The sequence below is a fragment of the Anguilla anguilla genome, chromosome 14 (genome assembly GCF_013347855.1).
Source record: "Anguilla anguilla isolate fAngAng1 chromosome 14, fAngAng1.pri, whole genome shotgun sequence".
NCBI classification, from domain to species: Eukaryota; Metazoa; Chordata; class Actinopteri; order Anguilliformes; family Anguillidae; genus Anguilla; species Anguilla anguilla.
Window position 1 is genome coordinate 3,602,110 of NC_049214.1, and position 22,219 is coordinate 3,624,328.

General features: G+C 46.8%; 1 protein-coding gene and 1 long non-coding RNA gene across 3 annotated transcripts; both read left to right on the forward strand.

Moving 5' to 3' along the window:
* The first annotated feature begins 2,826 nt into the window (after nt 1-2,826).
* On the forward strand, nt 2,827-7,511 carry LOC118213254. The gene is made up of 5 exons (XR_004762377.1): nt 2,827-2,954; nt 4,530-4,614; nt 5,205-5,309; nt 5,651-5,767; nt 6,447-7,511. It is a non-coding gene; the product is annotated as an uncharacterized LOC118213254 (long non-coding RNA).
* A 456-nt stretch (nt 7,512-7,967) lies between these two features.
* On the forward strand, nt 7,968-15,436 carry myorg (myogenesis regulating glycosidase (putative)). 2 transcript variants are annotated; one of them, XM_035391113.1, is made up of 3 exons: nt 7,968-8,200; nt 11,859-12,343; nt 13,615-15,436. In XM_035391113.1, exons 2-3 carry the CDS (start codon nt 12,078-12,080, stop codon nt 15,404-15,406), a joined length of 2,058 nt encoding a protein of 685 aa, XP_035247004.1. In that variant the 5' UTR covers nt 7,968-8,200; nt 11,859-12,077; the 3' UTR covers nt 15,407-15,436. The 2 variants fall into 2 exon arrangements, with proteins under 2 accessions (XP_035247004.1, XP_035247005.1); XM_035391114.1 differs by lacking the exon at nt 7,968-8,200 and adding an exon at nt 8,222-8,905.
* The last annotated feature ends 6,783 nt before the right edge of the window (nt 15,437-22,219 follow it).

Genomic DNA, 22,219 nt, shown 5'->3' on the forward strand with positions numbered 1-22,219 from the left:
TCATCCCCCCCCCCACGTCACCACGGCAATTGAGGGGACACAAAAGGCCCTGAGTAGGTTTCCCTGACTGCTGGCTGAATTATTCATTGTCAGAATTGGCAGGACACCCCTCCCCCCCCCCCCCCCTCCAAGGAGAGAACACAGGGTGGAATCCAAATGGGGGACAATTAGGCTCCCGGATTGCAGACCCCACTGAAGGACGGCTGCTCGGATTGCAGATCTCAGCTTCTGTTTTTCAGCTGTTTAGACTGTTAGTGCAGTTAGCACTGCGACCTGTACACGCTATTAACACACTAACCGTGCCCAATGTTTCTATTACACACACACAGGGCATGCTCATCGCATTCAGATTCCACTGCATGGACACGTCTGCATCATATGAATGTGACCCCGTCTGGCACTGTCTGTGCACTAGCAATAGGAAGTTCAGTTTTATTCATATCGGTCGCATCTGATCCACCTCCATCGAAAATACAGAAATACAGGATGAGTACTGACCTGCATGGGGATGGGTTGGCCCAAAAGGCGAACGAAGGGTGACCATTGCCATGATGTGGGAGGGGAGGGGGGGTGGCTGGAAGGAGGGAAGAAGAGAGATTGGATGGAAATAGTGTGAGTCACAGCAGGTGAGAGAGAGAGAGAGAGAGAGAGAGAGAGAGAGAGAGAGAGAGAGAGAGAGAATGAGCGATAGAAAGAAGGTGTAAGAGAGCCAGTGAGAGATTGTGTGTCAGAGAAAGTGAGAGACAAAGAGTGAAAGAGAGTGAGTGAGAGAGAGAGAGGAAGAGAGAGAAGGTGTGGGAGAGCCAGTGAGAGATTGTGTGAGAGAAAGTGAGGTACAGAGAGTGAGAGAAAGAGAGAGTGAGTGTGTATGCGTGTGAGAGAGAGAGAGAGAGTTAGTGAGATAGTTCAGAGTAGATAGTTATCCTTCCACAGAGGAGCCAGGTGTGTGGAGGAGATAATTATCGTTCCACAGAGGAGCCAGGTGTGTGGAGGAGATAGTTATCGTTCCACAGAGGAGCCAGGTGTGTGGAGGAGATAGTTATCATTCCACAGAGGAGCCGGGTGTGCGGAGGAGATAGTTATCGTTCCACAGGGGAGCCAGGTGTGTGGAGGAGATAGCTATCGTTCCACAGGGGAGCCAGGTGTGTGGAGGAGATAGTTATCGTTCCACAGGGGAGCCAGGTGTGTGGAGGAGATAGTTATCGTTCCACAGGGGAGCCAGGTGTGTGGAGGAGATAGTTATCGTTCCACAGGGGAGCCAGGTGTGTGGAGGAGATAGGTGTGTGGAGGAGATAGTTATCGTTCCACAGAGGAGCCAGGTGTGTGGAGGAGATAGTTATCGTTCCACAGAGGAGCCAGGTGTGTGGAGGAGATAGTTATCGTTCCACAGGGGAGCCAGGTGTGTGGAGGAGATAGTTATCGTTCCACAGGGGAGCCAGGTGTGTGGAGGAGATAGGTGTGTGGAGGAGATAGTTATCGTTCCACAGAGGAGCCAGGTGTGTGGAGGAGATAGTTATCGTTCCACAGGGGAGCCAGGTGTGTGGAGGAGATGAGTCTGCAGGTGAGCCGCAGCACATACAGGGAGGAGTTCGGGGCCCCCGCAAGGGGAAAACCAGCCCGGCCCAGACCGTCCTCCGCCCATCGCCGAAACAACCCCCACCCCCGCCCGGTAAGAGAGAGAGTGCCCCTGCTCTCCTCCTCTCTTTACCCACCTTATTCTGACACAGGGCTACTTTCTCTTTCATCTGAAATGTGTGTTTTAATATGATGATGATGATGATGATGATGATGATGATGATGATGATGGTGGTTGATGTTTTTATTGTTGTTATTATTGAATGGTAGGAAAATGGTGAGCATTGTTGGCTGAATGGCCTGCTCTCATCATTATGTTATTGTCATTATTATTATTATTATTATATAATTATAATAGAGTTACCAGATGGACAGATCCTGTGTTCCTTCATTATTATTATTACTACCAATTATTTAAATTATTATTACCAATTTTCTTTCTTATGCATTTTTCATTTGTTTATTTGTTTTCTAGGTTCTAATTCTAGGTTGCAGTTGATAGTTTATATTCTTTCTTTTTTGCTTACCATGTTGGTTCATCTGTCTCTCTCTCTCAAAATACCAAGCGGGTGCCTTAATCAGTTTATACTTTACAAAGTCAGTGCTTACACTTCAGCTGGGTGAAAGCTCTGGGAATCTCGTGCATCATTTATCGCTCTTGTGATGAGAGAAGGTGTAAACTTTACGGCACGCCTTACCTTCCCCTGATAACTACACCGCAATACGATAGCACAGCACGCTGGTACTACAAAGGAAGGCAACAGACCGGAGAGGGATGCTTTAAAGTGGAAATAATGCATTTTTAATGAGGCCAAATCGAACGCCGCAGTTTTTTAAAATTCAATCTGACTGCACGCACAGATGTTAAAAATAATGGCGGTGGCTTGTATTATTTATGTATCAATCAGTTCCACCAGCAGATAAGATGTGCTTAATCCCCAGGACTTCCTGTTACTGTGTACTGTATGAGAGGGGTGTGGTGTAAGATGTGCTTATTTTCCCAAGACTTCCTGTTACAGTGTGCTGTATCTGAGGGGTGTGGACTAAGATTTGTTCATTTTCCCAGGACTTCCTGTTACAGTGTGCTGTATCGGAGGGGTGTGGTCTAAGTTGTGCTTATTCCCCAGGACTTCCTGTTACTGTGTGCTGTATGAGAGGGGTGTGGTCTAAGATGTGTTTATTTTCCCAGGACTTCCTGTTGCTGTGTGCTGTATCGGAGGGGTGTGGTCTAAGTTGTGCTTATTCTCCCAGGACTTCCTGTTACCCAGAAGGCTGCAGACCGGGTACGGAGCTCGGCAGATGGTTCCTGCTCAGACGACCCTGGATTACGGCGCACGGTTCTTCCCCCCCCCTCAGACACCTCTCCCTCCCCGGCCCAGGTACCGTACGGCCCCAGGAGTGCCGCCGGCAACGCTGCCTCTCACATCCCGAAATTAACACAACTGATGATGATGATGATGATGATGAATGACGGAGGATGATGATGGATAATGATGATGATGATGGAGGATGATGATGGATAATGATGATGATGATGATGATGGATAATGATGATGACAGTGGATGATAGGAGATGATGATGGATAATGATGATGGTGGATGATGGAGGATGATGATGGTAGATGATGGTGATGATGATGGAAGCTGATGATGCATAATGATGATGGTGGAGGACGGAAGATAATGGTGGTGATAGTGCTGATGGTGATGACGACGATGACAACAAACGGTCATTCTGCCCATCTTCAGGTAGCGAAGAGAAGTCCATAACTGCAGTAATGCTGCTGTGGCCCTTCCTGTAGTTACTTAGACCACCACACGTAGCTACACCAGCCTGTATGTGTCTCAGCACTGAATCTATTAGCATCTGCCGGACTATGAGAAGATCACTGAGGACCGTTAAGTAATGATTGATGTCAGGGGTTAGTTCTGAGGCAGGGGTGTACAGTAATGGCCGATCCACCTCAGGATTTTGTGCCAGCTTCTGCTCTTAATTAAAAAAAACGACTTTATGTGACGATACCATTTCGATAAACCCCAGCCAATCAGGAAGGAGCCTGAGTACCAGCTCCAAGCACACGAAATATGGAAAGGAGGAACAGATATTTATACAAAAAAGCTGATATTAAATGCATCTTCTACATTAATAAACAAATCTCTCTTTCAAATGAAACCAAAATATTTAGTTTCTCTTCCCCTTTATAATTATAAATCCCTTCTCTGTTGAAGGGAGTATGTGTAGATAAGACGGTTTTGGAGCTCAACTTTGAAAAAAAATAAAATAAGCCTGCAGGAGTAGGCAATGATTTAAGCAGGCGGTATAAACTTGAGGAACAATCCTGCATGTGTTAGTTCCTTCCCCTTTTATTGCCAACAGGAAGGGTGTCGTCACACCCTGTTTGGGCAACAGGGCCCAACTGCACAACAGCTGCACCCAGTGACTAATTAACAGCCAAGACTCCAAGACTCTGATCAACAGTCAAGTCAAAGGAGTCTCGAAACCGAGAGACTACGAAATCGAGAAAAAATATCGAATCAAGTGAAAATGAAGTAACAGGCACCGAAGAAAACCAACTAGCAAAAACCATAGGATGCATGGGGGTGGCTATATTGATATTTATGCACGTTTTCATACCAGGAGCCAATTCAGTTGCCGTTTGCACTTTCACAAGAGCTTCTGTGTCTTTCTTAGAGTGTAGCTCTGAGGGCTGGGTGCAGTACACTAAATGTGGTCTAAAGGAATTAACTGGCCGTTGTGTTTTATAATCCAACCACAACTGTCAGGTCTTCTTCTTACATTCCATCACTGTTGTTAATCCATTTACCCTCGTGTGACAGCACTCATTATCAGCGCTGCTCATAACGTGGCTTTTTATCAGAATGAAACACGCAGCTGTTCTTTTTGGTAAATAAAACCTGCCTCAGTTTGATGCAATGTGTGTTTCTGCCAGCAGAGGGCAGGCCTGCAAGCTTGTTCCTGTGGCCCGGCTCCGTGGACAGACCCGCCGTACGCATGCCTGCCCTGAGCTCGGCTCACAGGTCTCTGTCGCCCTCTACTGGCCAGCTACTGGCAGAGCCCCTCGAGAGAGCGGCAATTCCAAAACTCCCCTCCAAAAAACACGGAGGAGTACCGTTTGACCCCTTTTGAGCAGTTCTGCTTTCGTGTACAGATTTCTACTTCATTTCCAGTTTGTAAATACATTTCTGCTTCTTAAAAAGAACTAGAAATTAACACAATAAAACTTTGTGGTAGAATTAATTCAGAGACTAACGGTGGGAGGGTGGGGGGAGCATCGTGAACCCCCAAAGAAGCATAGAAACCATATGGTAGCTGAGTCCATTCAAGTGGTACAGTAGCTATCATTATGCATTGTTACGGAAAGGATGCTCATTTTGATTGGATCATTTGAATTGGGGATTGACAGCATGTGGTAGCCACACCCAAAAATGACAGGTGCATGAAGACTTACTCTCCTATCATATTAAATGTAGAACATTAAAACATACGTCATGTGAGTTCACTGTTATAATATTGCATATAATTTTATAAATTTGTGCACCAGTGTTTATTTGGCAGTATTTGCCCACATTTCACAATAACAACAAACATTTTATGCTGCCATTTACAGCAAGATGGAACCCCTCAAATCCTGTATGCAAAGCAGCAATGGCTATTTGAAGGGAACCCAGTGTTTCCACAGCGACGTCCAGCCCCGCGTCAGTCAAACAGACAGGTCAGTCGTGCTCCTGGATGTGGATAAGTATCACTGTGACACTGCTGTTCTATATATATATATATATATATATATGACAGAATATCATCACATCATCACATGACTCTGCGGGATTCCCGTTCTGCTCAAACATCTCACACTGGTAACCACGTCTTCGCGTCATAATTGTACGATTGTACACTTAAAAATAGCAGCGGTCAATGTTATTGGCACCGTTCTATGTACTTGTAAAACCGAACTGACTGTCATTGCAGGTATCGGTGGTTAACGGTAATTGTTATCACCTGGCCATTTCTGAAGGCTAACCCGTTATCAGGAGAAAGGACTGTTTTGTGTCGCAGGGGAATCTCGGGCTGCGAGGTTCTGAAGGCAAGCACGCGGCCGGATAACCCTACCCTCGCCAGGTACCCTAAGCCTCAGATGTATTTCAAGAAATCCCACTCCACCCTAGACCCGAGGTAGGCAAAACCAAAATAACTACTCCTCACACTTTAAGACTACACTGTAACACCACACTGTAGCCTTATTAAAATCACTCAAAGTAAAACAGTGGGTCCTTTGATTGGTAAATAATTTGTCTTGCGTCACCTGTTCTCACAGATAATGCTTATGAAATCGTCCTCCTGTAGTGTCCTTTTCTGGGGCACCCCTTTGGAGTTTGTCTTGCCCCATACCAAAAAGCACACATCACAACAATAACAGCAACAACAACAAAAAAAAGAACACAAAGTATAAATATGAAAAACAAGCAGCTACATTGTCTTTTTCCTGCTGAAAATTACAATATCATGTCTACAAATTATACTGAACATTCCCAGGGAGTTTCCACTCCTGGGAATTCTACACTTTTCGCCATCACGTGCTCACACTGAGCAGGATGGAACTGAAGTACGCTGCTGTGATGTCACGGTCCAAAAACATACAAAAAAAAAGTGGAAATGTAAAATATTGTGATTTTTGTTTGCGTTATTATTATTTTATTATTTATTTATTATTATTTATTATTTTTACACCAAGCCTCTCCCACAAAATGGATCGGAATCTCTATTAAGTAGAGCTGACCTCGTTAAATAAAGGCTGCACAAATCATACGGAAGGGCTCAAATTCACTGGATGTTTGTGTTGCTCATCTTGCAGTTCCGTCTACAGCTGTTTCCAAGTGGTCAAGCCATACAAGGCCGGATATTACATCATTCACCCCGAATTTATCTCAGAAAGCCTCAAATGAACTCATGCATTAATATTCAATACACTTGCCTTAATATTCATCCTATGACTACGCAGGCGATTCATTTTTGTCCTCTGGCGGGGTCCACGAGTCTCTGGTCTTAATCTCAAGAACCACATAGTCGACTGTGCTGAACCCGACACCGCAAGGGACATTCAGTAAAAGCAAAATAAATAATATTTTTGAAAATACTTTCTCAACGCAACATGTTTTTTTTTCTCTCTTCCAAAACACTTGTATTATGTCAATTAAATTTAAATACGGGTCTTATGAGGATATTTGAATGTCTTAATTAGCCTACGGCTCCAGGAAGCATTTTAGGTATTTATTTATCTATGCTATTTGTCCAGATTTATAAGGTTTTTCTTTGCTTTGTGTCTTGCTATAGATTAAAACGACTTCAACTTTCTTCAGACGATGTTTAATGATATGAGCCGTTGGTCTTCGGACAGCGTGTTTGTTTTTGGTGTATTACAGTGTGGAGCATGACGTTTTAGGTAGCCTACGTTTAAAGTTGTAGTTGGAACAAAAATTAAACTGAAATTCAGGTCTTACAAGCAAGCACAACAAAGAAAGATCATTGTGGGGAATTAAGGGAAATGATTTAACTTCTTGAGAATTAAACAAACACGATGAAGACTGTTGGCAATATGTTTTGTATTTTGAAATGAGATTGTTTTTGTATATTGTGAATATATTGTCTTTCTGAAAAAGAGAATCCCTCCATTGCTTAGTCGGGCAGTCTGTCTGACCTACCTCTATGTATTGATTTTGAACAATCTGAATTCACTACTTGTGTATTAGACATTTTGAATTTGCAATGAAAAGATATTTGTTTTCTTCTTCGGTAAATAGCGCATGAAACCTGGCTATGTCTTAAAGCGCCCAGAGTGAGTTTTATGTTAACTATTGGAAGATGTATTAAGTTAAACCCCGTTAATATGTAAGCATCATTTAAATAAACTTGAAAACAAGCCCCTGTGTTTTCTCTTATTGTACAAATACCTGGTAGGCCTTGAGCACTGTTTGCAGGGGCATCAATAGGCTAAACCACACAGCGTTTGTAAACACGCCACAGAGCTTCGCCGGAGAAAGAACTGAAGATATACGCGGAGAACGTCTCCACAGCCAGCGACGACTGCCAGCTGTCGTCATGATAGCAGTTCCTGCACTGCTTTTAAACACAACAGTGCACATTAAAGCGATTAAACTTTGAGTCGAACCCGTGTCTCCGAGCTGCATGACTGTTTGTGCGCGTGCGTTTTAACACGCTGTTCCAGTCCTGTATAAATATAAATTTAAAGGAGAACTTTTTTTCTATCGTGTACACTTTGGTGGGAAAAGGGGGGTTTAAAAAAGCGACTTTTTCTCGAGTGCAGTGTTGAAACTGTGTCGAAACCTCGCATAACCCCATGCAGTCTGCCCCCGGGACACAGAGTTGAGACATAACTAGTTCGCTGAATTTATTTACGCAGCTTGCGCAGGCGTTCTTCCTCTCGGTGAACTGCAACTCCCAGTGTGTGTTTTGGAGCAGCGCTTTCGCTTGAATGGCAGGCGAATTTTAAAACCGTGCAGCCCTCGGTGCGTCATGTGCTGTTGTGCCAAACTTGTAGGGGCGGGCTAAAATTTTGCAAGCGCAGTTCGAGTCTCGGGATCATCCGAGGTAAGTACGGTGATCTATTTTAGATTTTATGCGTCTGTTTTTACTAGCATTTCTTAGATATCGCGTGTGAGCAGTAAGCCGCGTTTTTAAAGGAGGCGTTTAGTTTCTCTGATCCAGTTTACTGCCGAATAAAATCCCCATCCCGTTTTTCACCCTTGTTGTTGAAGCTCGCTGGCGATAGATAGCCACTACGACAACTAGTCATTACAACTGAGGTAGCGAGTCCTGAAGACTTCAAGCAGCGTATGCGTCAATATGTCGACCTTGCACGTGTCTCTATTTCCTAACCGAACGTGTACCACGGCTTTTAAAACATTTTATTCGTAATGCTGACAGGTTTTCAGTTATTTACAAATTATGTACCGTTTGGCTAATGGTTTTGTCTTTTGATTTTAAATTTGCTTTTATCGATTTATCACTTATTTTATTTTCTTTATTTATAGTAACATGAGATACTAAAACATTTACGGCGTATACACACGCACACACGAAGACACTGCACTAGTCCTGTCCGATGTACAGCATTTCGAAAAAGCCGTTGATACTGCAGTATATTTTCAGTGACAACGACTTGAAGACGCCGTACGTCTTAAAACTGTTGTTCAGTGAATATAATCGTACCAGAAGACAGGGAAAGTGTCGAGAAGTTAGGCACAGCTGGAGTCTGCCATCTTTGGAGGACGCAGATATGTACCCTTGAGCAAGGTACTTAGCCTGAATTGCTTCAGTACATATCCAGCTGTATAACTTGATACAATGTAAAATGCTATGTAAAAGTTGTGTATCGCTCTGGATAAGAGCGTCTGGTAAATGCCTGTAATGCAATAATAATGCAATGTCAATGCTGCAATCTTAAAAATCAAACTTCAGATGAACGCTGCAAACAGTAAGCGCTCTTACAGTATATTATAATAATTTATCCAACATTCTTTTGGTGAAACCTTATGTTTATGTTTTTACATTTCTATCCAGAGAGAATTCTGTACTGTTTTTATAAAGGGTACAGAATACAGATAATTGAAATGGTCCCTTCTCAATGTTTTAATACATGCGGTCTTATTTCAGTGTGTATTTCCTAGGTCCCCACTCTGACCCAGTATTTCAGCCTTGTAGTGCAATAATATCCGCATGTTATTGGCCAATAACCTGACCTGAAACTCTTGTAAACAGTAACTGTTTGCAGAGATCAGACTGACACACAAAGTCACGTGCACGCAGGGACACACGCACACACACGCTCACACACACACGCTCACACACACACACACTCACACACTCACACACACACTCACTCACTCACTCACTCACTCACTCACTCACTCACTCACTCACTCACACACACACACACACACTCACTCACTCACTCACACACACACACAATTTCAATTTCAATTTAAGTTGCTTTATTGGCATGAAATACAGACATATTTATTGCCAAAGCATACATATAATATGTAAAATAAGAGTAATATTAAAATAATAATGATAAATGTACATATACAATAACAGCAACAGAAGTAAATCAATAAGTATGTACAATATCTATATGGGGTGGGTGGTCACTCACTGTCCCTCAGGTTATGGCAGGCTGAAATGAACTGTGCTGCAATTGGGGCTGTTGATCCTTCCCCTAAAAGAATTGCACATTTTTCTTCTTTTGATTTGTAATTAAAATTATTTATAATTTTGGATAATTTTTGGAAATATTTTTTTCTAATTTGTAAATATTTTGTGCAAGTAAGGAACACTCACTCACTCACTCACTCACTCACTCACTCACTCACTCACTCACTCACTCACTCACTCACAAACACACACACACACGCTCACACTCAGACACTCAGACACTCACTCAGACACTCACACACTCAGTAAACACACACACACACACACTCAGTAAACACAGGCTGTGAACTGCGAGATGACGGGGAAATTCTTGAAAAGAATTTACCCACAGTCCCGCACTGTAGAACCAGAATGCGATCTTCAGGGTTCCGCCCTCCTCCTGCACTTTCACTTCAGCGTGTCTAGGAAAGCGGAGCTGCGCCTTCTCGACGTGTTCAGCTGCGGGTCCTGCTCGTTTGCCAGGCATTCAGCATTTTTGCCTTGCAGACGCGTCTCGTCGAGACACGTCTGTGACAGTCGCACGTCTGTACCCTCGTACTGCCGTGTGTCTGTGTGCGTTGCCCTGTGCTTCACTCACGGCACAGATACAGACCCTGCAGTTCAAATGCAAATGGGTTTTGGAGTACCTGTCAACACCAGTTACCTCCCCGCCCCGCCCAACTCCAAACCCCCCCCCCCCCCCCCTGAACAGCATGAATGGTTGGACAGAGCTTTGGCGTGTTACTGATTAACTACCGGTGATCGTTTCACCGGAGTCTTCTGCTCCAGAGAAGAACCAGTCAGCAGTAAAAATCTGTGCGATGGTGGACATGCCTTGCTACTCGCTTCTAATCTCATTTTGGTTCCTGATTCGCATTGATAAGTTACTTAACAGCCCCCCCCCCCCCACCCCCTCACAAGAGTTTGGTGCAGTGGTGCTCCCGTGCCAAACTCTGTTTTCTGTCATCTGGGTGTTTCACACCTCTCTCTATGTGCCTCAGTTTGGACTGTCCCGTGCGTTTTGTGCTGGAGGGGGGTGGGGGGGGGGGGGATGGGGCGGCGGCGTGTGGGTTTGGGTGGGGGGGGGGTTTGGCATGCAGCTGGGTGTTTGTTCGATGACCGTTCCCCTTCACGTCTCTCGGTGTGTTTCAGTTTGGACCGTCCCGTGTGCTAAGTGCTTGGGGGGGGGGGTGGGGGGTGGGGGGGGGGGGTGGGCAAGGTGACTTTTTGGCATGTGGCTGGGTGCTGGGGTGTCAGCTCGATGACCGTTCCCTTCAGTGAGAGCTGGAGAGATGGGGGGGGGGGGGGGGGGTAGGGTTAGGGTTAGTGGGTGGGGGGTTGTGGGTGTGGCGGGGGGGGGGGTTTTGGCATGTGGCTGGGTGCTGGGGTGTCAGCTCGATGACCGTTCCCTTCAGTGAGAGCTGGAGGGACGTGTGCTCAGGATGCAGATGAGTTATAAAACGCAGCAGAAGCTCAGCCCGCCTGTGTACCTGTGAGTTAATGAGGGCCTGGGGGTGAGTCCGCGGTGGAGCAAGGCCTTATTTTGGGAAGGCCTCACACCCCCCCCCCCCCCCCCCTTTAAACAGCTGGCACCCTCTCCTGGGACAGATGACTCATCTGCTGTACCTCAGGCACAGGCAGTGGCTCTCTGTGCCCCCTGGGTGTCCTAGGCACGCCCAGTTTTTGATTGGCACTCCCAAAAATCGGATGTCCCTCCCTCGGTTCATGATCACATTCCCCCTCCCCCCCCCCCCCCCCCGTCCACCGTCCACCTGCAAATTTCGTACGCCAATGACTGGAATAGTGGTGCAGCTGCTGTCCCCAAGACAGTAAACATGCAGTCGGCTGGAGTATCTTCAGTTAAAAAAAAATAAATAAGTGATATTAAGTGTTGAACGGTGCAAATTCCTGTTAATGCGTCCAAAAACTCCCACACACAGAATATTCTGGCTCGCGGTGTTCACGCTTCCGACTTTCAGATTTTTAAAATGTGTGAAAAAGTCCTCTCAATGTTCTCTTCTTCTTTTGTCTTTTTTTTTTCTTTCTTTTGCAGGAGGCCACAGAGAAGGCGGCCATAACGAGTTTAAGAAAGGCGAGATCCTACCCCCCTGCCCCCGCAGTCTCTCTCTCTCTCTGTACCAGCAGGCGAAAAACACGTAAAACTAAAGACCAGCGCGCCCAATGCGTTTGGGGCTCCATTCCTTGCCTTATGTTTTATATATTTAGAGCTTAATTTGATCCACAGTGCCTGAGCAAGCCCGCTGACATCAGCATGTATCAGGTGGTGCCCGGGGGTGCCGGTGGCACCATCACCACTGGCATACCGTTAAAGCAGAAGATGGGCAAGGACGGGCGCCCCCTGGTGGGCGCGGGGGTGCTGGGCGTGGTGCTGGTGATCGCCGCGGTAACGGCCTGGTGCTACTACATCGCCTCCCTGCGCAAGGCCGACCTGCTGAAGACGGAGCTGCTGGACCTGAACAAGGACGGGTTCCTGATCCGCAACCAGGCCGGGGCCATCGTGTTCCGCATGGCCTTCAGGTGTGTGTGTGTATGTGTGTGTGTGTGTATGTGTGTGTGTGTGTGTGTGTGTATGTGTGTGTGTGTGGGGGGGTGTGTGTGCGTGTGTGTATGTGTGTGTGTGTTTGTGTGTGGGGGGGGTGTGCGTGTGGTATCTGTGGTGCATGTGTGTGTGTGTTTATTGTTTGTAATCCATTATTGGTCCTTTTGTTTCTCATTTTACAGCACATTGTTGACATGTACAGTTCCATTAGGTTGCTGACTGCAAACTCGAAATTCTGGTTGTAGAATGCAAATGAGCTCTCCAGTTTTATTTTTTTATTGTGATGCCTATCACAATCCTTTTATTGCAAAACCATGGTTAATGTTCGTATTTACACCTGTATTTGTCCTGTTAACTGGTGAACGTGAGCTAGCTAAGGAAAGAAAGCAGTCTCTGTCTGAGGTTGTTTGATGATACAAACAAAAGCTAACACTTGCGAACGCAGATTTTCAAAGTTGCTTTAAAAATGTTTTGGCCATAAACAACACCCTGGCACTTTTGCAAAGAAACATTTTCAAACTGAGTATTACTGTGCATGTACTGGCAATGGACTAATCAACTTGGGGGGAATAAAGAGCTAGTTAGCTTTGTCAGTCTTAAAAACACAACTGAGGGATAAAGGTCTTTCGATTGCCAAAGCAAGAATGCGATTAGGCTAGTTTTCCAAGTGCTGTTCAGATCAAGAGCCTCATCCGTCAGTCAGATTTACTTACTGAACACACCCCTTGATTCACAGAAAAGCAAATTCAAACTCATTAATGCAGACCCACTACTGAAATTACTTGGAAATTACTTGAGACTACAAACCCCAGAATGCCCTATTGTATAACCATTGTATAACTGGCTGGTCATCAGAACACACATACACACACAAACACACACACACACTCACACTCAAACTCTCACACAGACTCAGACACACACACACACTCTCACGCACACACTTACACTCACTCACACACACACACACACACACACACTCAAAGTCTCACGCCCACACACATTCAAACTCACACACACACTCACACTCACTCTCTAACTCACACTTAAACTCTCACACAGACTCAGACACACACACACACCCACTTACTCTCACACACGCACACACACACACTCTCACACTCACCCACACTCTCACACTCACTCACACGCTCACACACACACACCCACACTCTCACACTCACTCACACGCTCACACAGACCCTCATTTTCCTGCGTTAACTCCTCTCTCTCTCCGTGTGACTCTCAGGTCGGGCACGCTGGACCTGGACTCCTGCTCCAAGGAGGGCGAGATCCTGAGGTGCGGCCGGTCGGAGGCGGGGCGCCTCAACTTCTTCATCCAGACGGTGCGGCCCAAGGGCACGGTCATGTGCTACCGCGTGCGCTGGGAGGAGCTGGAGTCCGAGCGGCCCGTGGAGCACGCCATGTCCTACAACGGCTCGCACTGGTACGGCGGCGCCGAGTCCAGCACCCAGCGCTGGCCCATCGTCATCGCCGGCCAGCAGGCGCCCAAGCCCTTCGTCACCAGCGACGTGTACGCCCGGCGCGACGAGTTCGGCGGCATCCTGGAGCGCTACTGGCTCTCGTCCAACGCCAGCGCCATCAAGATCAACGACTCGGTGCCCTTCCACCTGGGCTGGAACGACACCGAGCGGACCATGTACTTCCAGGCGCGCTACCAGGACAGCCCGTACAAGCCGCCGCCGGGGCGGCCGCCCTTCACCGAGCTCAGCTACCGCGTGTGCGTGGGCTCCGACGTCACGTCCATCCACAAGTACATGGTGCGCCGCTACTTCAACAAGCCCAACAAGGTGCCCTCCAAGGCCATGTTCCGCCACCCGATCTGGTCCACCTGGGCCCTGCACAAGACCGAGATCGACCAGGAGAAGCTGCTGCAGTACGCCGCGGACATCCGCCGGCACCGCTTCAACTGCAGCCACCTGGAGCTGGACGACCGCTACACCAGCCGCTACGGCGAGTTCGAGTTCGACCCCGTCAAGTTCCCCAACGCCTCGGCCATGTTCGGGAGGCTGAAGGCCGACGGCTTCCTGGTCACGCTCTGGACGCACCCCTTCGTCAACTACGACTCGGCCAACTTCGGCGTGGGCGTGCAGAAGGGCCTGTTCGTGCGCGAGCCCACGGGCGCGCTCCCCGCGCTGGTGCGCTGGTGGAACGGCATCGGCGGCATCCTGGACTTCACCAACCCGGACGCGCGCGACTGGTACGCCTCCAACCTGCGCTCCCTGCGCTCCCGCTACGGCGTGGCCTCCTTCAAGTTCGACGCGGGCGAGACCAGCTACCTGCCCTGGCAGTTCAGCACGCGCCGGCCGCTGTACGACCCCAGCACCTTCACGCGCCGCTACTCGGAGATGGCCATCCCCTTCAGCGAGCGCGCCGAGCTGCGCGTGGGCTACCAGTCGCAGAACATCTCCTGCTTCTTCCGGCTGATCGACCGCGACTCGCTGTGGGGCTACGAGCTGGGGCTCAAGTCGCTCATCCCCGCTGTGCTCACCATCAGCATCCTGGGCTACCAGTTCATCATGCCCGACATGATCGGCGGCAACGCCTACCGCAACCGGACCGACGGCGGGCGGCGGCTGCCCGACCGCGAGCTGTACATCCGCTGGCTGGAGCTGTCGGCGTTCATGCCGGCCATGCAGTTCAGCGTGCCGCCGTGGGAGTACGACGCGGAGGTGGTGCAGATCGCGCAGCGCTTCACGGCGCTGCACGAGACGCTGGTGGCGCCGCGCGTGCTGGAGCTGGCCTACGAGGTGCTGGCCACCGGCGACCCCATCATCCGGCCGCTCTGGTGGATCGCCACGGGCGACGAGACCGCCTACAAGATCGACTCGCAGTTCCTGATCGGCGACGACCTGATGGTGGCGCCGGTGCTGGAGCCCGGGAAGCAGGAGCGGGACATCTACCTCCCGGCGGGGCGCTGGCGCAGCTACAAGGGCGAGATTTTCGACAACAAGGGGCCCTTGCATCTGACCGACTACCCCGTGGACCTGGACGAGATCGCTTACTTTGTCTGGATGTAGTTGTGGGGGAGTTTTTGCTGAAGGCGTGTGTTCCGGGGGGGTGGGGTGGGGTGGAATGAGGGGGCTTATGGTGTTTGAAGCCCAGCATCCTGTTTTCGGCAGCTTTGAAGTACGTCCAAGCGCGCGGCGGGCCCTCCTCGTTTGACCTTTTTTATTTTTTTTTCGGCGCACAGCCTGATGCCTTTGCGAGTTTGAACGTGAGATCTCTGGGCTGTGTGCCGGAGGTACGCGTGAGCCGCGGGTCAGGTGACTCGCGTTGCGTTCGCCGGACTTCCTTTGCCGGCCGACTCTCCCCGGAACACGCCGGGCAGCCGGTCGGTTCTGCTGCGGAACTGTTCCGCGATCGCGATCTCCACCCGTCCTACGCAGCACGTCCGTCCGTCCGCGAGCTTCGCGCGGTCGCGTACGACATTGTGTAAACGCGACCGACGCGACGCCTGCTCACACTTGGACCCGTGTCTCGTGTTTGAGCTGAAGAGCGGACCCCCGTGAATGCAGCGTGATGCTTCGTCGACGGTGCTTTGCTTAGCTCAGGCAAGAGATACAGCCTCTGTCAGTATACATATCACGTGATAAAAGAGATGAATAGCACTTGGTGCAGCCAGGCCAACTGCATGCTGGGAAGGTTTCTCAGCACGCCAGCCTCGAATGCCGTCATAGTGCTCAGCGCTATCCTATTATGCACATGTGCTAATTTATCGCCAACTGTCACCACTGGATTCTGAAAAAGGGATAACTCAACAATGCACATTTGTAATAAGAAGAATATAAATAGTGGACTTTGCTAATTATGCTAAATTAATGTTTTTTTTTTTTTTTTTTTTCAAAAATCCCGTCAGTCAGCTTGCCGTTTCCATGGTGGGAAATTGTCTAGAAAGTTGATGGCTTTTTTGATTTTAACTTGTTATTTTAACTTTTTTTTTGTAACGCACAACTGCTTCGAGACTTCGTATCAAATGAATAAGCTGCAACCAATGTCCCCCTGGACATAGATATCATTTAATTGCATGTACGCATTAGTAATAACGTTGAAGTGAGTTATCACTTTGGTGCGGAACTCATTTTCAACAATGTAACCATCAACCGGCAAAAAAAAACAAAAAACATTTTCTTTCCAAGGTTGTTACTTCTGTTCTACCCAACTTCCGTCCCAATACAGTTATACAATATTTTTTAGTTTGAGGAGTATAACACTTTTGAATATTAAAGTGCACAGACCGCCAGACAGAAATGGTATTATTTGTAGTATGTCCCGTGATGTGTATCCAGTGTTTAGCGTTTTTAAAAATCTTTTTAACTTCCTCACTCAACGATGCAAGCCAGCAGCCTCACCAGCTGGATGATGTCATCACTGCAAACAGAGAAAATGAAGCTTAAAGCTTGCCTTCCCAAAGATGGCTCTCTCAGCACATCCAAACAGCAATAATCGTGTAAAAATTCTGCTCCAGGTCGTCCGTATGCAGTTTGTTCATGGTGGCAGTTTCCTTGTTCAGAAATTGGGTGAAAGGTCAGGCCTCATCAGCAGGTCATCCATTGAAAGGATTACTAAGTAAGATTTTAGTTGTTTTTTTAATTTATTTTTTTTTACCTAATTTCTAAACAATTTAACCATACGTGGAACTGCGCATAAATGAAATCACTTCGTTAAGCAATGTTAAAGTGCCGTGCCTCCTTTAGACAGTTAAAAGTTAACTTTAGTGCTGTCAGAGTAGCTCTTTAACCAGGGTTATAGGCAGACCAATGCTCATCATTACAGCCTGCTCGTGGAACAGCAGGGCACCAGCATCTGTACCAGGAATAATATTATTATTATTATTATTATTATTGAGTAACCATATAGTCCACTCCTGATGGTTAGTAATGGTCCTTCAGACTGTCTGTGGTGGTTAGTAATGGTCCTTCAGTGTCGGTTGGTCACGCCCCCATTTTCAGAATCATCCAATTGGAATGGCTTCTTGGCTTCTGTGGGAGGGAGAGCTTTCCTTGTCAGCAGTACAGAGCTGAATATCTGGTCGGTCTGTAATAGCGCACGTGGTTGTACTTGTGCACCACTCAGTAGTATTGCAACATGAAGTGCAGACGTGCCAGAACAAAACTGACAGCGAACCAGTGATTTAGCACATTGAACTGCTAATGCAAAATGAAATGACTCACCCATAGAAAATGAAGCCACTGACAGCCATGAGGACAGTTTATGGTGCTTTCTTCCTGTCTGTTGCTGTTAGTCTTAAAAGAGCAGCATACCAGTCCCTACTGGGTCAATACCACTGATAGTGCTGGTGGCTCCTGGCTGAAATGTTTACCTAATGTTGATTTATTAGCTTCAAACCAGAGATATGAAACTGCCTGACCATATTTGGAATGTGTTCTGGGGGAGGTTGGCAGACAACCAGACTTTGTTAATGTGTTTTAGCGTTGGCTCAGAGTGTTCCGAATTCATTGTTGTCGATCTGTTCCCTTAGCCTGGTGCCTGTCCAAACCGTCCGCTGTTCTGAGTCTTGATTGATGTAGCGTTTCATTAACATTACGTTAGCGTTAACACTCTCTCTCTCTCTCTCTCTCTCTTTCTGTCTCTCTCTCCCCAACCCTCTCTCTCTTTCTGTTTCTTTCTTTTTCTCTCTCTGTCTCTCTCTCTCTCTCTCTCTCTCTCTCTCTCTCTCTCTGTCAGTAGCATTGCTCATTCTTGTCCTTGACCAAGGCTTTAGCCCCACTGGGGGAAAAGGCCCAAGCCGGTCAAGTCACTGGTTTTCCCAAGTTGCTTGTGAGTCTGGGTTCCGACCCAAATGGTTTGGCGGCTCTGTTGGTTGTCATGGCGATCGTTTATACAGGAAATCGTGTTTGTCCCAGTTTCAGTTCTCTTTGACTTTGCAGCCAGGAAGGATGCTGTAAGCAAAAAAGGCAGGACCTGATTCGACTGCAAGCTAGTTTGTCTAATCTCCAGAGCCCGCGTCTTACGGTTACTTTACCGCCAACAGCCAATCGACGGAGTATTAGGAGAAGCTGACGCCGATGGAACAGCTAAAATTACACAGCAGCAGTTGTGCAGGCCAGCAGCGACGTCGACTGCAGAATCTTGTCGCAGTGTGCATGTTTTTGTTTGTTGGCACAACAGAGCTGCATCTGTTTTTTTTTTTTTCGTGGGAGAAAGCTGAGCGTGAGGTTTTCTTCCTTCCGCCCCCCCCCCCCCCCCCCCCATCCCGCCTCTGACACCAGCACGGTCCGTCCCTGTCCCCGGGACCGTCCCTTCTGTGCAGACGGCAGTGCCGTGTCATCCGTCCTATCACTGTACCCTAACCCTCGCTCACACACTAGCCTGTTGTCCTGCGAGGGGGGGGGGGGGGATCTCCGGCGTTGCTAGGCGATGCGCCAACAAGGCGGTGAGTGAATGCGCAACCCTTGCCACAGCGTGCCGGTTGATGGGGGGGGGGGGGGGAATGTTTTTAAATAAATTTTCCTGTGTGAGGATGTGGGTTGAGGTCTCAGCTTAGAAGAACAGCTGAGTGAATATCACAATGATTATAAAAAATATATTATTATTAAAACAGCCCATTAAAAAAGGACGCATCTGAAATGTAGAAAGATAAAACAAAAGATAGGACTCAAAAGAGATAAAGAAAAGGAGGATAATGTCCTAACATTTGGTAGCAGTAAACAACCACGCTTCCCAGTCAGTGTGTAGTGCTTCTGGAAAAAAACATCACCAGTGCTGGGTGTTGATAAGACAGCCAATCAGCAGTAAGGTCGTATCTGATCAGGTGATGTGGTTTTACCAATCACATTGAAGATAACACACCCAGTAGATAACAGTGGTGATGTATTTTTTATTATTTTTGGAAGCATTTCACACAGTCTCTGAAGTGCGTTTGTAAAAAAACAAAAAAAAAAAAAATTTATACCACCACATCAGCTATCACTAAAGTGAAAAACAGGAAAAGAAAGACAATACGCCACACGGTGGCGACGACCGTTATTGCATTCGATAATTATCATGGCGGTATATTGCCCAGCCCTGTTTAAACATGCTGTGAGCTCAGCTGCCTAGATTTGATCTCAATGCACTTTCTCCTTGGGACGATGCGCAGGATTTTTACTGATCTGTGTTTGCTGCTGGACTTTGTGTAGCTGGAGGCGTATGGACCCTGGGCATAGACTAGACTAGAGTGGCCCACAACAGAATCAATCCCACAAACCTCTGGTTACAAACCCAGGTTAATTATTGTGCTGTTATCTCAGTACAGCAGCTGCAAGTGTGTGTGCTTTTTTTGTTTTTTAATTTGTCTGTCTGTTTGTTTGTTTGTACCAGGAATCTGAAACTCAAATCCTGGAGGACCTAGTGGTGTGTGCAGGTTTTTTGGCGTATCCCTCCTCTAAAGCGCTTAACGTATGCCGACGACTGGCTAAAGTGTCCAGGCGCCTTGTTTCCACGGCCTACGTTGTCTGCTTGAGTGCATAGAAACCACACAAAAAACCTGCAGACGCTACAGCTATCCCACACTGCACCGGGGGGACTCCTGATTTAGACCCCTGTTCTTTGGCACGGGGTTACACAACTCCAGTCTTGGGAGGACCTGCGTGTTCTTTAATTTTAGTTCCAGCCAGTTACTCTGGCCTTAGTTTCTGCGCAGCTGTGCTCTGTATATCAGAACGCAGTAGAACATTCTCACCGAGGATGCGTTTGTGGGCAGGAGCTGTAGCTCTCGGCTATCAAAAACGTCCGGTCAGATACAATATTTGTGCTGATGAATTCCCGTCCAGACTCATTGATGGTGTGAATGTACTCTGAAACTGTGACTACCTTTATTCCAGTGCAGGCCACTTTGAGTTGTGTTGTTAAAGCAAGCCGCAAAACACCATCTAAATGCACTTTTTAAAAAAAATTAGTCCGAGAACAATTTCAACAAGAGACTTCAACAAGAGTTGGAAAAAAGAAAAAAAGAAAAAAAAAAGTTGAGTGTGTTGTTGCTCAGTTCTCAGTTGTGTGTTTCAAACTTACTTTCAGATGTTTTTTTATTAGCTTTTGGGTGCTACAAGACGCAAAGCTATGCCTTTTCGGAATCATTTTACGCCATTTTGTCATGTAACTCCTTTCTTTAGTTATGCAAATGTACGTGCGGTTGTATGTATTATTAACCTTAACGCTGAAATATTTCTTAAAAAACCTAACCTATGTTTGACTTTCGAGCATGTCCGAATCCTTGTAACTGAATTTAATACAATATAATTTTTAACAATGTGTATGTAAAGTGCGTGTGTGTGGAAAATAATGATTGCGTAACTCAGTGCTTAGTGCCATAATAACGTGCCATATGGAAGTGCTTGGAGGGTGAACTGTGTTTCTGCCATTTTATGTGCCATTTCCAAATCTGTAGAATTGCGGGGGGGGGGCATAACTCCTGGAGGGCCGGTGTGTATCCAGGTTTTTTGTTCAGGCCGGGAGCCTTGTGTAGAAACAGCTTCTGGCGTCAGTGCTGTCTGACTCCGATGCTAACGTGCTGTGAAGTTTATTAGGACGTACGCACTGTCTGCTGCTGCTGCTGCTGGTTTTCTAAATGTCAGCTCAGGAAATGATGATTGAGCTCGTTAAATAATGACGGGCAGAAGCTGGTGGTAAATCCTGGAGTGGATTGGCTCTTGGAAATCCTGGAGCGGATTGGCTCTTGGAAATCCTAGAGCAGAACGGCTCTTGGAAATCCTGGAGCGGAGCGGCTCTTGGAAATCCTGGAGCGGATTGGCTCTTGGAAATCCTGGAGCGGATCGGCTCTTGGAAATCCTGGAGTGGAACAGCTCTTGGTGGATGTTTAGATTCTGTCCTCTCCAGTATATATCAGCAGCTCTCTGGACAGAACACAGGAAAATGTCCAGTGTAAATCAACTCTTAGCAGTGTTCATTCAACTCTCAAACCGATAACATTTGGTCCCGCTCCGGAATGGGGGACCAAAATTATGTTATCTGTTAAATTAAATTATGTTATCTGTTGAATTAACACAGGACATTTTACTGTGAACCAATCAGTGGCCTGGGTTCAATCAACATTTGACTTACGATTAAATTAAATTAAATTAAATTAAATTAAATTAAATTTTTGCCTTGCAAGCAGTTTGCCAAGGTCCCTTTTAATGCTTGCTGACCTCGCCAAACTTTGAAGATGAAAAAAACGAAACAAACAAAAACACTTCTGTTTAATTATAAGTTTGAGCTGAGGAAAAATGAGGATTGGTTCTGGGCCAAAGTGTTGTACAGCCCAATGATTCACAGCACGTGGTTATGCTGGGCATTTTGGGATTGGGGAAGCAAGCTTCAGTTTCCAATCACATGGCCTTTAGGTCCTCCGTGCCAGCAGGGGGCGCTGCTACTCTAACCTGTTTTTGTTTTGTTTTGCTTCAGTGAGAGGCTAAAGGGTCCCATTGAAAGGAAAACCCAGAATAAGTGTTTGCTTAGAGCATTCAAGCTTTTATGAAACATGTAACTAAAATTCTTAAAGGTGAAATCATAGCAATTCCCTTATGTGTTTTATATGGTCAGTTAAAAAGTAAATGTTTACCTTTAAGCATTTTTGAAAGGTAAACTGGGGACACTTTTAAATATATGCTTCTTTCGGTAAACATGGTGCAGTGTATCTTTTTAGTTGCTCTCAACTAGAGGTTGTTTGGAGGCTAAAATAACTTATTGTCTTCCTCTGGTACTTGGAACTGGACCATGGTTAAATGTTTTATTTGAATTGCTGACCATTTTAAAAGATGCAGACATTTTAACCAACATTGTCGACAAAAGTTCTGTGACTAGTTTTAATTTTGGTTGGCAGGGTGTCTAGG